Here is a 15,873-nt window from a genome sequence, read left to right on the forward strand (position 1 = left end):
GTAAAGAATGTTTCCTGGTCTGTGGTGTGTAATTTTATTTAACCTTAATTTAACCAGGCAAGTCAGTTAAGAACAAATTCTTAATTACAATGACGGCCAACCAAAAAGCTTTCTGCAGGGACGGGGCCTGGGATTAAAATAAATAAATACATGCAATATCAATGTAGGACAAAACACACATCACAACAAGAGAGACAACCCAACACTACATAAAGAGAGACCTAAGACCACAACATAGCAAGGCAGCAGCACATGACAAATGTCGTGGAAATTTCCTCTATTTACCAAATCATGGGAGCAAACCACACACACAAGTCAGAGTTAGTTATAAAAGTCCATCTTTAATTCTATAAGCTCTATAGTATTTTGACTTTCAACAGTTCAGTATCTCTAATGAGAAGTTGAGAGTCCCCCCACAATGGCAAAATGGGATCCTTTATAGCAAAGATCACACATAGTCAGAGAGCATAGACATAATTCATTGTTCAGCTTTGTCTCCTTTCTCAAACCCCAGAACCATAAACCAATCCTCCATATCAACAGGCATATATCAAATTGTCATTTAGATACAACCAACCCTGAATACAACCAAACCTGGACAAGCTCACGGAGAGGAGAATGAGACTATAGATTAAGATAGAAACAACATTAGAGGGAGCATAGAATGATTCCAGACACTGCCACCCTCCTTTCCCCACTAGAAAAAGGTAGGGAGTAAAAGATATGTTTACACATGATGACACTTTGACCTCTCCCCTCTCAGCGGCCCATGCAACTTAGTCTTGACATAGAACAGATAACTGCAACCCGCCACAGTATTATACAAAAATACCATTCTGATGAGAAGTAACTTACACACATTAGATGAATATAAAACATCTTACATATGTTACCAACAAATTCTGAATCTTCCACGACACAACATGGTAGCAACATAACAACTTTGTAGCAACACAACATGGTAGTAGAACAAAACAATGTACAGACAACAGCACAAAGGGCAAGAAGGTAGAGACAACAATACATGACACAATGAGGAGCAACCAGAAGCAGAACTTTACACATTTATGAAATAGCTTATTCCCGTTACTAATAAGCAAACACCCATTAAGAACATGACTGTTAAATCCCATTGGATTGATGAGGAATTGAAAGATTGTAAGGTTGAGAGGGATGAGGTAAAAGGTATGGAAATAAGTCTGGCAGCCCAACTGATTGGAAAACGTACTGCAAATTAAGAAATAGCGTGACTAAACTAAATAAATATAAACTATACTATGAAACAAAGATCAATTATATAAAGAATGATAGTAAAAAGCTACGGGCACCTTAAATTAAATCTTGGGGGGGAAATCCAACTCGGCTCCATCGTTCATTGAATCAGCTCATTCATCAAAGCCCACTGATATTGCAAACTACTTTAATGATTTTTTTCATTGGCAAGATAAGCAAACTTAGGGGTGACATGCCAGCAACAAACACAGACACTACACATCCAAGTATATCAGACCAAATTATGAAAGATAAGAATTGTACTTTTGAATTCTGTAAAGTCAGTATGGAAGAGGTGAAAAAATGATTGTTGTCTATCAACAATGACAAGCCACCGGGGTCTGACAATCTGGATGGAAAATTACTGAGGATAATAACAGATGATATTGCCACTCCTATTTGCCACATCTCCAATTTAAGCCTACTAGAAAGTGTGTGCCCTCAGGCCTGGAGGGAAGTTAGTCATTCCGCTACCCAAGAATGGTAAGCCACATTTACTGGCTCAAATAGCCAACCAATCAGCCTGTTACCAACCCTTAGTAAACTTCTGGATTATTTTTGGGACCCGATACAATGCTATTTCACAGTAAACAAATTGACAACAGACGTTCAGCACGCTTATAGGGAAGGACACTCAACGAGCACAGCACTTAAACAAATGACTAATGATTGGCTGAGAGAAATTGATGATACAATTATTGTGGGGGCTGTTAGATTTCAGTGCAGCTTTTGACATTATCGATCGTAGTATGCTGCTGGAAAAACGTATGTGTTATGGCTTTACCCCCCCTGCTATAATGTGGATAAAGAGTTACTGGTCTAACCGAACACATAGGGTGTTGTTTAATGGAAGCCTATAAAATATAATCCAGTTAGAATCGGGAATTCCCCAGGGTAGCTGTTTAGGCCCCTTTGCTTTTTCAATTTTTACAAACAACATGCCACTGACTTTCAGTAAAGCCAGAGTGTCTATGTATGCGGATGACTCAACACTATACACGTCAGCTACCACAGTTACTGAAATGACTGCAACACTTAAAGAGCTGCAGTTAGTTTCAGAGTGGGTGCCAAGGAGTTCGCTCTAAATATTTCTAAAACTAAAAGCATTGTATTTGGAACAAAACACTCACTAAACCCTAAACCTCAACTAAAACTTATGATAAATAAATAAATAATGTGGAAATTGAGCAAGTTGAGATGACTAAACTGCTTGGAGTAACCCTAGATTGTAAACTGCCATGGTCAAAACATATTGATTCAGTTGTAGCGAAGTTTGGGAAAAGTCTGTCCATAATAAAGCGATACTCTGCCTTAACAACACTATCAACAAGGCACGTCCTACAGGCCTTTGTCGCACCTTGACTACTGTTCAGTCGTGTGGTCAGGTGCCACAGAAAATTGCAATTGGATATACACAGAGAGCTAATATTAATAATATGCATGTCAATCTATCTTGGCTCAAAGTGGAGGAGAGTGACTTCATCACTACTTGTATTTATGAGCGGTATTGCATGTTGAATGCATCGAGCTGTCTGTCTAAACTACTGGCACACAGCTCGGACACCCATGAATACCCCAGAAGACATGCAATGAGGTCTCTTCACAGTCCCAAAGTCCAGAACAGACTATGGGACTATGGGAGGCACACAGTACTACATCAAGTAACTGACGCAAGTAGTAACATTTGATTTAAAATAAAATAAAAAAAATAGAAATAAAAAGATTTTAAAATAACACCTGATGGAACAGCGGGGACTGTGAAGCAACACAAACATAGGCACAGACGCATGCATACACACACACACGATAACATACGCACTATATACACACATACACATGGATTTAGTACTGTAGTGGTGGGAGTAGGGCCTGAGGGCACACAGTATGTTGTGAAATATGTGAATGTATTGTAATATTTTAAAAATTGTATGAGCTGCCTTAATTTTGCTGGACCCCAGGAAGAGTAGCTGCTGCCGAAGCAGCAGCTAATGGGGATCCATAATAAATACAAATACAAACTCCTAAATACATACACACAGGATGCATAAACACACAGTCACACAGGGTACACCATACTAAACATACACATACAAACCCCAGGTGGAAAGGGAGAGGAGAGGTGATACTGCTGTGGAGAAGTAGACTCCTGGTATTGGGTGTCATCCTCACTCAACTGTGTCACTGGGAGACCAAGGTCATGGGTCACCAAGGTCATGTAAGCCAGGTATTCCCAAACTGGGGTATGCATTTTTTCTTCACATTTTTCAAACATTACATTTATATTTTCCAACAGGGCTATACATTTGGGTGGGTTTTGTTTTTCTTCTCCTGTGTACCCTCGTTTCACTCCCAATTATTTATTTTTTTAACCATCTACAGTTCAGCTAAATAACAAACAAAAAAAGTCAAATACAGGTACCCTAGTCAAATAATTAACATCCAATCACATTAACTGTTACTCTCTCGCGGGAAACTTTCGATCTTGCGCAGACATTTATAAACTAAACATGACCAATTGAAAAAAATAAGCCACGGACATTTTTTGAGCGAGAATAAAGACGACTTTCGAGTAGTAAGACATGTATAAAAGCAACAGATACCATTAATAAGAAGGGCTAGAAGCGTCTTATGGTGAGATACCGAGTGGCTTGGACAGGCAAGCCCCATACTATTGTGGAGGACTTCATTCTTCCTGCTGCCGCGGATATGGCTGGGAAAAAAAGGCCAAAAAAAACTATACAGACAATGTCTTCATCAAACACTTTCACGACGCATCAGTGACATGGCAGGAGATGTTTTGAAACAATCAGTGAATTATATGCGTTACAGCTGGACAAGTCAACAGACGTGGCGGGCCTGGCACAGCTCCTGGTATATGTCTGTTATAGTTATGGAGGGTCAATTAAGGAAGACATCCTCTTCTGGAAACCAGGACAACATGAGAGGATCTTTTTTAAAGCACTGGACAGCTTTGTGACATTAAATGGACTTTGGTGGTCAAGATGTGTTGGTGTCTGTACTGATGGTGCAAAAGCCATGACAGGGAGACATCGTGGAGTGGTAACGTGCGTGCAAGCAGTTGCTCCCGACTCCACTTGTGTACACTGCAGCATCCACTGAGAGGCTCTTGCTGCCAAGGGAATGCCTGACATCTTGAAAAACGTTTTGGACACTACAATGAAAATGGTTAACTTTTTTAAAGCAAGGCCCCTGAACTCTTGTGTATTTTCTGCATTATGCAATGATATGGGCAGCGACCATGTTACGCTTTTACAACATACAGAAGTGCGCTGGTTGTCAAGGGGAAAATTATTGACACTTTTTTTTTTTTTAATTGAGAGACGAGCTTAAAGTTTTCTTTACTGTCCATAATTTTCACTTGTCTGACCACTTGCATGATGACGGGTTTCTCACACGACTGGCCTATTTTCTTGCCTGAATGATCTGAATCTAGGATTACAGGGACTCTCCAACTATAATCAATGTGCAGGACAAAATTGAGGCTATGATTAAAGAAGTTGGAGCTTTTTTCTGTCTGCATTAACAAGGACAACACACAGGTCTTTCCAGCATTGTATGATTTTTTTGTGTACAAATTAACTCAACCTTGTGATATAGCAAAGCACCTGAGTGAGCTGGGTGCGCAATTACGCAGGTCATTTCCGAAACAAACAACTGGATTTGTTATCCCTTTCATGCCCTGCCTCCAGTCCACTTACCGATATCTGAACAAGAGAGACTCATCTAAATTGCAACAAGCGGTTCTGTGTAAATGGTATTTAATCAGAAGCCACTGCTACATTCTGGATTGAGCTGCACTCAGAGTTTTCTGCTTTGACAAATCACACTGTTAAGACACTGATGCCCTTTGCAACCACGTACCTATGTCACAGTGGATTCTCAGCCCTCACTAGCATGAAACTAAATACAGGCACAGACTGTGTGGAAAATGATTTGATTGCGACTCCCAATACAACCCAACATTGCAGAGTGCATCCTTTCAAGCACAATTATTGATGAACAAATAAGGTTTTAAATGTAAGATGGCTAAATAAAGAGCAAGATTATTGATTATTATTTGTGCCCTGGTCCTATAAGAGCTCTTTGTCACTTCCCACGAGCCGGTTGGTAACAAAAACTCATTCTTATGTTTAATAAATGTATTGTATAGTGTGCGTGTGGCAGGCTTACAATGATGGCAAAAACAATATTTGAGTGTGGTGACCCTGGTGCATTTCTGTTCATTTCTATTGGGCACAAAATTATCTAGAGGGGGTACGTAGCTGGAGGTTAAATGTTTGAAGGGGTATGGGACTATAAAAAGTTTGGGAACCACAGATGTAAGGGATTCCACATTAGTGTGTTTGTGTTCTCAGGTTGCAGAGTATAATGGTGTTGTCAGTAATGATGTGTAATGTGTTGGTTATGGTAATGATGAACGTACAATGTCATGACATTGGTTAATTTGTGTACTTTCAAGTTGCATGGCAAGATTGAAGTGCTGATTTTGTCAGTGTATACTGTGACTGGTCTCTGTGTCCGCTAATGCAGTGTAGATTAGAGGTCGACCGATTATGATTTTTCAACGTCGATACCGATTTATTGGAGGACCATAAAAAGCCAATACCGATTAATCTGACAATTTTCTTTTTGTAATAATGACAATTACAACAATACTGAATGAACACTTATTTTAACTTAATATAATACATCAATAAAATCAATTTAGCCTCAAATAAATAATGAAACATGTTCAATTTGATTAAAATAATGCAAAAACAAAGTGTTGAAAGTAAATGGCAATATGTGCCATGTAAGAAAGCTAACGTTTTAGTTCCTTGCTCTGAACATGAGAACATATGAAAGCTGGTGGTTCCTTTTAACATGAGTCTTCAATATTCCCAGGTAAGAGGTTTTAGGTTGTAGTTATTATAGGAATTATAGGACTATTTCTCTCTATACGATTTGTATTTCATATACCTTTGACTATTGGATGTTCTTATAGGCACTTTAGTATTGCCAGTGTAACAGTATAGCTTCCGTCCCTCTCCTCGCTCCTACCTGGGCTCGAACCAGGAACACCTCAACAGCCACCCTCGAAGCAGCGTTACCCATGCAGAGCAAGGGGAACAACTACTCCCAAGTCTCAGAACGAGTGACGTTTGAAACGCTATTAGCTCGCACCCGCTAACTAGCCAGCCATTTCACATCGGTTACACCAGCCTAATCTCGGGAGTTGATAGGGTTGAAGTCATAAACAGCTCAATGCTTGAAGCACAGCGACGAGCTGCTGGAAAATGCACGAAAGTGCTGTTTGAATGAATGCTTACGAGCCTGCTGGTGCCTACCATCACTCAGTCAGACTGCTCTATCAAATATCAAATCATAGACTTAATTATAATATAATAACACACAGAAATACGAGTCTTAGGTCATTAATATGGTAGAATCCGGAAACTATCATCTCAAAAACAAAACGTTTATTCTTTCAGTGAAATAAGTCTAAATATTCCTGTAACATTGCACAACCTTCAATCTTATGTCATAATTATGTCAATGTTATGTCGTAAAATTCTGGAAAATTAGTTCGCAACGAGCCAGGCGGCCCAAACTGTTGCATATACCCTGACTCTGCGTGCAATGAACGCAAGAAAAGTGACACAATTTCACCTGGTTACGATTGCCTGCTAACCTGGATTTCTTTTAGCTAGATATGCATGTTTAAAAATATATACTTCTGTGCATTGATGTTTATGGTTAGGTACAGTCGTGCAACGATTGTACTTTTTTTGCAAATGCGCTTTTGTTAAATCATCCCCCTTTTGGCGAAGTTGGCTGTCTTTGTTAGAAAGAAATGGCAACGAGCCAGGCGGCCCAAACTGCTGCATATACCCTGACTCTGTTGCAAGAGAAGTGACATCATTTTGACATTCATGTTAGCAGGCAATATTAACTAAATATGCAGGTTTAAAAATATATACTTTTGTATTGATTTTAAGAAAGGCATTGATGTTTATGGTTAGGGACACGTTGGAGCAACGACAGTCCTTTTTCGCAAATGCGCACTGCATCGATTATATGCAATGCAGGACACGTCAGATAAACTAGTAATATCATCAACCATGTGTAGTTAACTAGTGATTATGATTGATTGATTTTTATAAGATAAGTTTAATGCTAGCTAGCAACTTACCTTGGCGTAACAGGCAGGCTCCTCGTGGAGTGCAATGTAATCAGGTGGTTAGAGCATTGGACTAGTTAACCGTAAGGTTGCAAAATTGAATCCCCGAGCTGACAAGGTAAAAAGGTCGTTCTGCCCCTGAACAAGGCAGTTAACCCACCGTTCCTAGGCCATTGAAAATAAGAATGTGTTCTTAACTGACTTGCCTAGTTAAATAAAGGTGTAAAAAATATATAAAACATTTTTGTCCAAATCGGTGTCTAAAAATACAGATTTCCGGTTTTTATGAAAACTTGAAATCGGCCCTAATTAATCGGCCAACCTCTAGTGTAGATGTGACATGTTACAGTCACTGGTGCAGAGTAGGGTTGCTACTGGGGTGGCAGATAGCCTAGTGGTTAGAGCGTTGGGCCAGTAACCGAACCGTTGCTGGATCGAATCCCACGCTGACAAGGTAAAAATCTATCTTTCTGCCTGTTACGCACGCCTCTATGAAGAGGGAACGCAACACCCTGCTACAACTAAACTCTCTGTGAAGTGAAAAAGGTATGGACTGTAGGTGCAAGTAAGAATGACAACAGACAGAATGTGGTACCGTTTACAAGGACTTTATTCCTTTACACGGTAATATGGGGAAAAGGGGCTGGACGGAACCAAAGCAAAGAAAGTAAATCTCAAAGTCCCCCCCTCTCCTATCTTACCTGCCTACCCACTACTTACCTAATTTAGCACCACCTGGTGCCCTAACCAAAATACAGGGGGTGGTCCGCCCAGGTCTTACCTAGTGTGCCTAGACAGCGAATATGTTACGGGTATATGTATGCCCGCGGGCCTCTTGCCTAAGCACTCCCTAGGTGCCTTCCCCTTCTCCCCCTGGGAACAAATGAAACAGAATATTAAACAATTTCACAAACAAACTAAGAAACAAATGACATCAAATAAGCTCTATCTGAGCAACAAACTCACAAAATATACCAACTTCCCAGCAATGAACTCCCAGCAAAATCCACCTCTATCAAAATCTCTCTGCAATGACCTCCCAGAAAATCTCTCTCTCCTGAACAGAACACTGGCTATTATATAGCTTCAGATTGAATGGGTAATTGGAGACAGCTGAGTCTTGACGAGGGGGCGGGGTCAGCTCTCCAATTAGCCATGGAGTCGACCAATCAGCTGCTTGAGGGATTTCAGGAAGCCATTTCCTAAAATAAACACATGCAAATATACAAACTACAATACATAAACTGGGGAACGTAACACTGCCCCTGAGCAAGGGAGTTAACTCACTGTTCCCCAGGCGTTGAAGACGTGGATGTCGATTATGGCAGCCCCCCGCAGCTCTGATTCGGAGGGGTTGGGTTAAATACGGAAGACACATTTCAGTTGTACAACTGACTAGGTATCCCCAATTCACTATACTGTGTGTCAGGGTGTGTGCAACTTGCTTGTATACCCGTCCTAAGCGTGTGTTCCTCTAGGTTGCAGTGTGAGGTGAAGATGCAGAGACAGCAGCTGTCAGACAGTCAACACCTCCTGCAGTCTCTACGTGTGGAGCTGCAGGTCTACGAACAGATCAAAACTGGGACACACAAGCACACAGGTAGTGTCCTACAAGCACACAGGTAGTGTCCTACAAGCGCACGCACACACACACACACCTGTCGCTTAGTTGTTTCTGACATTCCCTCTCTAGAGTCCAGTGGTACAGCCCAACAGTCTGGTTCAGGGTCTGGGTCGAACCAAGTGGACCTGGGGGAGCTGCTGTCAGAGATCCGCCACCTGAGGCTGCAGCTGGAGAGGAGCATCCAGACCAACACGTCCCTGAGGCAGAAACTGGAGGAACAGCTGCTCAGAGGTCCCAACCGCCCAGATACCATCAATATCAACTATCTACTGGCTACTTCAGGTACAGTGAGCTCCAGAAGTATTGGGACAGTGACATCAATTTTGTTGTTTTGGCTCTGTACTCAGCACTTTGGATTTGAAATGAAACCATGACTGAGGTTAAAGTGCAGACTGTCAGCTTTAATTTTAGGGTATTTTTTTTATCCATATCAAGAGAACTCTTTAAGAAAGAACAGCACTTTTTCTAGATGTGCCCAATATAAATGTTTTGTCAGAGAAATTAATGTTAAATGATGTATTGTGTCATTTTGGATTCACTTGTATTGTAAATAAGAATTTAAATAACACTTCTACATTAATATGAATGCTACCATGATTAAGGATAATTATATCCTTAATTATTATATTCTTGTGAATCCAAAATCATACAAGCCAAAGATCACCATGCTCAATGCCAAGTGTCGGCTGGAGTGGTGTAAAGCTCGCCGCCATTGGACTCTGGAGCAGTGGAAACACGTTCTCTAGAGTGATGAATCGCGCTTCACCATCTGGCAGTCCGACGGACGAATCTGGGTTTGGCGTATGCCAGGAGAATGCTACCTGTACCAATGCATAAACAACAGTGCCAACTGTAATGATTGATGGGAGGAATAATGGTCGGGCTGTTTTTAATGGTTCGGGCTAGGCCCCTTAGTTCCAGTGAAGGGAAATCTTAATGACATTCTAGATGATTCGGTGCTCCCAACTTTGTGGCAACAGTTTGGGGAAGGCCCTTTCCTGTTTCAACAGGACAATGCCCCCGTGCACAAAGCGAGGTCCATACAGAAATGGTTTGTCGCAATCGGTGTGGAAGAACTTGACTGGCCTGCACACAGCCCTGACCTCAACCCCATCAAACACCTATGGGATGAATTGGAACAACAACTGCGAGCCAGGCCTAATCGGTCAACATCAGTGCCTGACCTCACTAATGTCCCAGTAGCATTGTTCCAACATCTAGTGGAAAGCCTTCCCAGAAGAGTGGAGGCTGTTATAGCAGCATAGGGGGGACCAGGTCCTTATTAATGCCAATGATTTTGGAAGGAGATGTTCGACGGGCAGGTTCCCACATACTTTGGGTCATGTAGTGTGTGTAATATAGAGGTAGAAATCCATACACACTATCATGTACTACCCACGTCAGGTAGGATATATATGTACTCGCTCTCTCACTGAAAGCATGCACACCCATATTCAACCATAAAGTCCCGTGGCATAAACATTTGTGTGTTCCAGAGGTTACAGGCAGGTCTCCTGGTTGTGAAGGCTGTGATCCTCCCCGCCACTCCTCCTCTCACGGTGAGAACCCACAGCACATCCAATCCACAATGTACTGTATGTTACTGGCCTGTAGGTTCACCACAACAAATGTCACATTTGTATGTCAATAAGTTAGAGGTGAGTAACTGTGTACAACATCAATGTACGTCTGTGTCAGTTGTCAGTCATTAACGGTGTATGTTTGTATATATATATATGGGGTTGTACTGTGGTGTGTGTGTGTGTGTGTATATATATATATATGGGGTTGTACTGTGGTGTGTGTGTGTGTATATATATATATATATATATATACACACACACACAGTGGGGAGAACAAGTATTTGATACACTGCCGATTTTGCAAGTTTTCCTACTTACAAAGCATGTAGAGGTCTATAATTTTTATTATAGGTACACTTCAACTGTGAGAGACAGAATCTAACACAAAAATCCAGAAAATCACAGTGTATGATTTTTTTAAGGAATTAATTAGCATTTTATTGCATGACATAAGTATTTGATACATCAGAAAAGCAGAACTTAATATTTGGTACAAAAACCTTTGTTTGCAATTACAGAGATCATACGTTTCCTGTAGTTCTTGACCAGGTTTGCACACACTGCAGCAGGGATTTTGGCCCACTTCTCCATACAGACCTTCTCCAGATCCTTCAGGTTTCGGGGCTGTCGCTGGGCAATACGGACTTTCAGCTCCCTCCAAAGATGTTCTATTGGGATCAGGTCTGGAGACAGGATAGGCCACTCCAGGACCTTGAGATGCTTCTTACGGAGCCACTCCTTAGTTGCCCTGGCTGTGCGTTTCGAGTCGTTGTCATGCTGGAAGACCCAGCCACAATCCATCTTCAATGCTCTTACTGAGGGAAAGAGGTTGTTGGCCAAGATCTCGCGATACATGGCCCCATCCATCCTCCCCTCAATACGGTGCAGTCGTCCTGTCCCCTTTGCAGAAAAGCATCCCCAAAGAAGGATGTTTCCACCTCTATGCTTCACGGTTAGGATGGTGTTCTTGGGGTTGTACTTCTTCTTCCTCCAAACACAGCGAGTGGAGTTTAGACCAAAAAGCTCTATTTTTGTCAACTGTGGGAGCAATTATTAGGAAATGGAAGACATACAAGACCACTGATAATCTCCCTCGATCTGGGGCTCCACACAAGATCTCACCCCGTGGGGTCAAAATTATCAGAAGAACGGTGAGCAAAAATCGCAGAACCACACAGGGGGACCTAGTGAATGACCTGCAGAGAGCTGGGACCAAAGTAACAAAGCCTACCATCAGTAACACACTACGCCGCCAGGGACTCACATCCTGCAGTGCCAGACGTGTCCCCCTGTTTAAGCCAGTACATGTCCAGTCCCATCTGAAGTTTGCTAGAGAGCATTTGGATGATCCAGAAGAAGATTGGGAGAATGTCATATGGTCAGATGAAACCAAAATATAACTTTTTGGTAAAAACTCGTCGTGTTTGGAGGACAAAGAATGCTGAGTTGCATTCAAAGAACACCATACCTACTGTGAAGCATGGGGGTGGAAACATCATGCTTTGGGGCTGTTTTTCTGCAAAGGGACCAGGACGACTGATCTGTGTAAAGGAAAGAATGAATGGGGCCATGTATCGTGAGATTTTGAGTGAAAACCTCCTTCCATCAGCAAGGGCATTGAAGATGAAACGTGGCTGGGTCTTTCAGCATGACAACGATCACAAACACACCGCCCGGGCAACAAAGGAGTGGCTTCGTAAGAAGCATTTCAAGGTCCTGGAGTGGCCTAGCCAGTCTCCAGATCTCAACCCCATAGAAAATCTTTGGAGGGAGTTGAAAGTCCGTGTTGCCCAGCAACAGCCCCAAAACATCACTGCTCTAGAGGAGATCTGCATGGAGGAATGGGCCAAAATACCAGCAACATTGTGTGAAAACCTTGTGAAGACTTACAGAAAAGTGATTTTCTGGATTTTTTTTCTCATTTTGTCTGTCATAGTTGAAGTGTACCTATGATGAAAATTACAGGCCTCATCTTTTTAAGTGGGAGAACTTGCACAATTGGTGGCTGACTAAATACTTTTTTGCCCCACTGTATATATATATGTATGTATGTATATTTATTTGTGTGTTCTCTCTGCCAGATCTGAAGCATCAAGCCCAGTCGGAGATGGACGCTGTGTCACAGTGTAGTAACAGTTCTGGGGACAGTATCTCTGGCTCGGCTCCCCCTCCATCCCGCTTGGTGCCCGGCCACCGCCTGTGGGCCAACCGCCAAGGGCGCCACATCCTGGGTCTTATCGAGGACCACAATGCCCTGCGGAAGCAGATCTCGGAGGGAAGGAGGCTCACCCGCACCATGGACACACACCTGCAGGAGTGTGTCTGCACACTCAGCCAGCAGGGGACTGACAACAGGGTAAATACAACAGTCTCTTATGAGCACATTCCCTTGTTTAATACATGTCAGACTTTCCTGTTTCCTGCTCAGGTGAAGTCCAGCCAACTACCTTTAGTATTTATAATGTGCATGTAGTATTTGAAAATCATTCATATAATGAATTATTACAGCAATTTATTGTGAGTGTTCAAATGTTAAGCCAGTGTTCTGTGTTATTGTCCAGGTGGTGGAGCAGGGTCACCTGAAGGCTCTGTCCAGCAGTGTGAACACTATGCAGCAGGTCCTGGAGGAGGCTGGCCAGCTGCTCAAACTGGTCTGGAGGGTATCCCTGCCCTCTGGCACTGTGACCACAACCAGCAACCAGCAGGTACACACACTTGCGCACGCACACACACACACACAATTGCTCACTCTCTCTCACACACACACACCAGTTATACACACATCCTCGCAACTCAGTCTTCTGTGCACACACAAACAAGACTCTCTACATAAGCACACACATTTTTCCCACAAATTATAAATAGATATATTAATACTATCCACACAAACATGTAATTAGAATGATGCAATTGGACAATGTGTGGAAAGGGGAGATGTCAAAGGTTAAAAAGTCAACAGTGGAGACACCTTATCAGTTAAGGAGACTGCATGCATAATGTTTGCTGGCTATGTGTCTCCAGGGTGTCTGTCGTGTTTACGTTTGACTGATTGTGACGTCATACTCCATACTAATTGGGGGTACTGATAAGACCAGTGTAAATGTTGTGGGTGACTCAGTCATGAAGTAACAACTATTCCTCCCTCCACCCTTCCCTTTCCCAGGATGAGCTGTTGAAGAATGAGATAGCTAGTCTGAAGAGCCGTCTGTCCCAGCAGGAGCGGATGCTGAGCGGTGCAGTCAAACGGCTGCGGACCACCAACCAGCTCAAAGAGGGCATGGAGAGGGTCATTATTGACCAGCGTAAGAACTCACTTCACATGCTTGAGAATCAATGCAACACTTTCATATTATACTTAAGCAAATAAACAATTTCAAAGATTTTACTGAGTTAGTTCATAAGGAAATTAGTCAATTGAAATAAATGTATTAAAGGCCCCCTGGGAATACAGATGTGCATCTGTGGGTCAGATACCTTAAAAGGGAAAAAAAAGTAGGGGCGTGGATCAGAAAACCAGTCCGTATCTGGTGTGACCACCATTTGCCTTATTCAGTGCGACATCTCCTTCGCATAAAGTTAATCAGGCTGTTTATTGTGGCCTGGGGAATGTTGTCCCACTCTTCAATCGCTGTGCGAAGTTGCTGGATATTGGCTGGAACTGGAAAACGCTGTCTTACACGTCAATTGAGAGCATCCCAAACATGCTCAGTGGTAACATGTCTGGTGAATATGCAGACCATGGAAGAACTGGGACATTTTCAGCTTCCAGGAATTGTGTACAGATCCTTGCAACATGGTGCCGTGCATTATCATGCTGAAACATGAGGTGCTGACGGCGGATGAATGGCACGACAATGGGCCTCGGGATCTCATCACGGTATCTCTGCATTGAAATGCAATTGTGTTTGTTGTCTGTAGCTTATGCCTGCCCATACCATAACCCCACCGCCACCATGGGGCACTCTGTTCACAACGTTCACATCAGCAAACCGCTCGCCCACACATGCCATCTGCCCAGTAGTTGAAACCAGGATTCAATGAAAAGCACACTTCTCCTGCGTGCCAGTGGCCGTCAAAGGTGAGCATTTGCCCACTGAAGTTGGTTAGGACTCTGGTGAGGACGACGATCACGCAGATGAGCTTCCCTGAGAAGCTCTTCGGTTGTGCAAACCCAGTTTCGTCAGCTATCCAGGTGACTGGTCTCAGACTATCCCGCAGGTGAAGAAGCCGGATGTGGAGGTCCTGGCCTGGTGTGGTTACACGTGGTCTGCGGTAGTGAGGCCGGTTGGACGTACTGCCAAATTCTCTAAAATGACGTTGGAGGTGGCTTATGGTAGATAAATTAACATTCAGTTCTCTGGCAACAGCTCTGGTGGACATTCCTGCAGTCAGCATGCCAATTGTACACTCCCTCAACTTGAGACAATTGTGTGACACAAATGCACATTTTAGTGGCCTTTTATGGTCCCCAGCACCTGTGTAATGATCATACTGTTTAATATGCCACACCTGTCAGGTGGATGGAGTATCTTAGCAAATGAGAAATGCTCACTAACAGGGATGTGAATAAGCTTTTTGTGCATATGTAAAATGTCTAGGATCTTTTATTTCATCTCATGAAACATGGGACCAACACTTTACATGTAGCGTTTATTTTAGTTCAGTAACTTATTCAGATCCTATTCTGAGAATAATTAATGCATTTGATTGACATCAATCAAATTTAGTTATAAAGCCCTTCTTACATAAGTTTCAGTGCTATGCCTAAAACCCCAAACAGCAAGCAATGCAGGTGTGGAAGCAGATCCAAACATTTGAATTGACATGATTTGTTATTCTTTCAAACCAGTGTCGTTAACCCATGGAGTGTTGAAGAAGGCCAGAGGGAATCTAGAGGTGAGTCAAAGAATCAGTTTAGACAGACACCAACCAGTATTGTCTGTCAGACCAACTCCTTAGCCTTTTCTCTCTAATGTGCCATCTCTTATCGGTCTTTCTTCTCACTCTGTCTAAAAATGTGGGCAAATCTCAGACAAATTATTATACCGTCTTTGGGCTGAAAGGCCTGTCTGGAGGACCAGAGGAAGGTAAGTGTGTAAGGGGACAGAGTTTGAGTGTTCTGATGCATGACTTGGTTTGTTCTGTGACTTGATTTGTTCCATAGCTTTTATGACTTGGTTTGCTTGCACTGTACTTCACTATTAAAATTAATA

General features: G+C 42.5%; 1 protein-coding gene across 7 annotated transcripts in view; it reads left to right on the plus strand.

Annotated features, from left to right (window-relative positions):
- The window catches only part of cdk5rap2 (CDK5 regulatory subunit associated protein 2), a 73,335-nt gene that overhangs the window by 55,081 nt on the left and 2,381 nt on the right, over positions 1-15,873 (plus strand). For 6 of the 7 annotated variants that reach the window (XM_029644015.2, XM_029644017.2, XM_029644018.2 and 3 more), the window contains 8 exons: positions 8,932-9,053; positions 9,147-9,359; positions 10,574-10,636; positions 12,742-13,016; positions 13,222-13,365; positions 13,824-13,962; positions 15,510-15,556; positions 15,693-15,747. In XM_029644015.2, the coding sequence (XP_029499875.2) occupies positions 8,932-9,053; positions 9,147-9,359; positions 10,574-10,636; positions 12,742-13,016; positions 13,222-13,365; positions 13,824-13,962; positions 15,510-15,556; positions 15,693-15,747 (1,058 nt within the window). The remainder of the gene's footprint in view (positions 1-8,931; positions 9,054-9,146; positions 9,360-10,573; positions 10,637-12,741; positions 13,017-13,221; positions 13,366-13,823; positions 13,963-15,509; positions 15,557-15,692; positions 15,748-15,873) is intronic. The other variant, XM_029644016.2, reaches the window with a different exon arrangement.

Source organism: Oncorhynchus nerka, linkage group LG4 (assembly GCF_034236695.1).
Source record: "Oncorhynchus nerka isolate Pitt River linkage group LG4, Oner_Uvic_2.0, whole genome shotgun sequence".
In the NCBI taxonomy this organism is placed as follows: Eukaryota; Metazoa; Chordata; class Actinopteri; order Salmoniformes; family Salmonidae; genus Oncorhynchus; species Oncorhynchus nerka.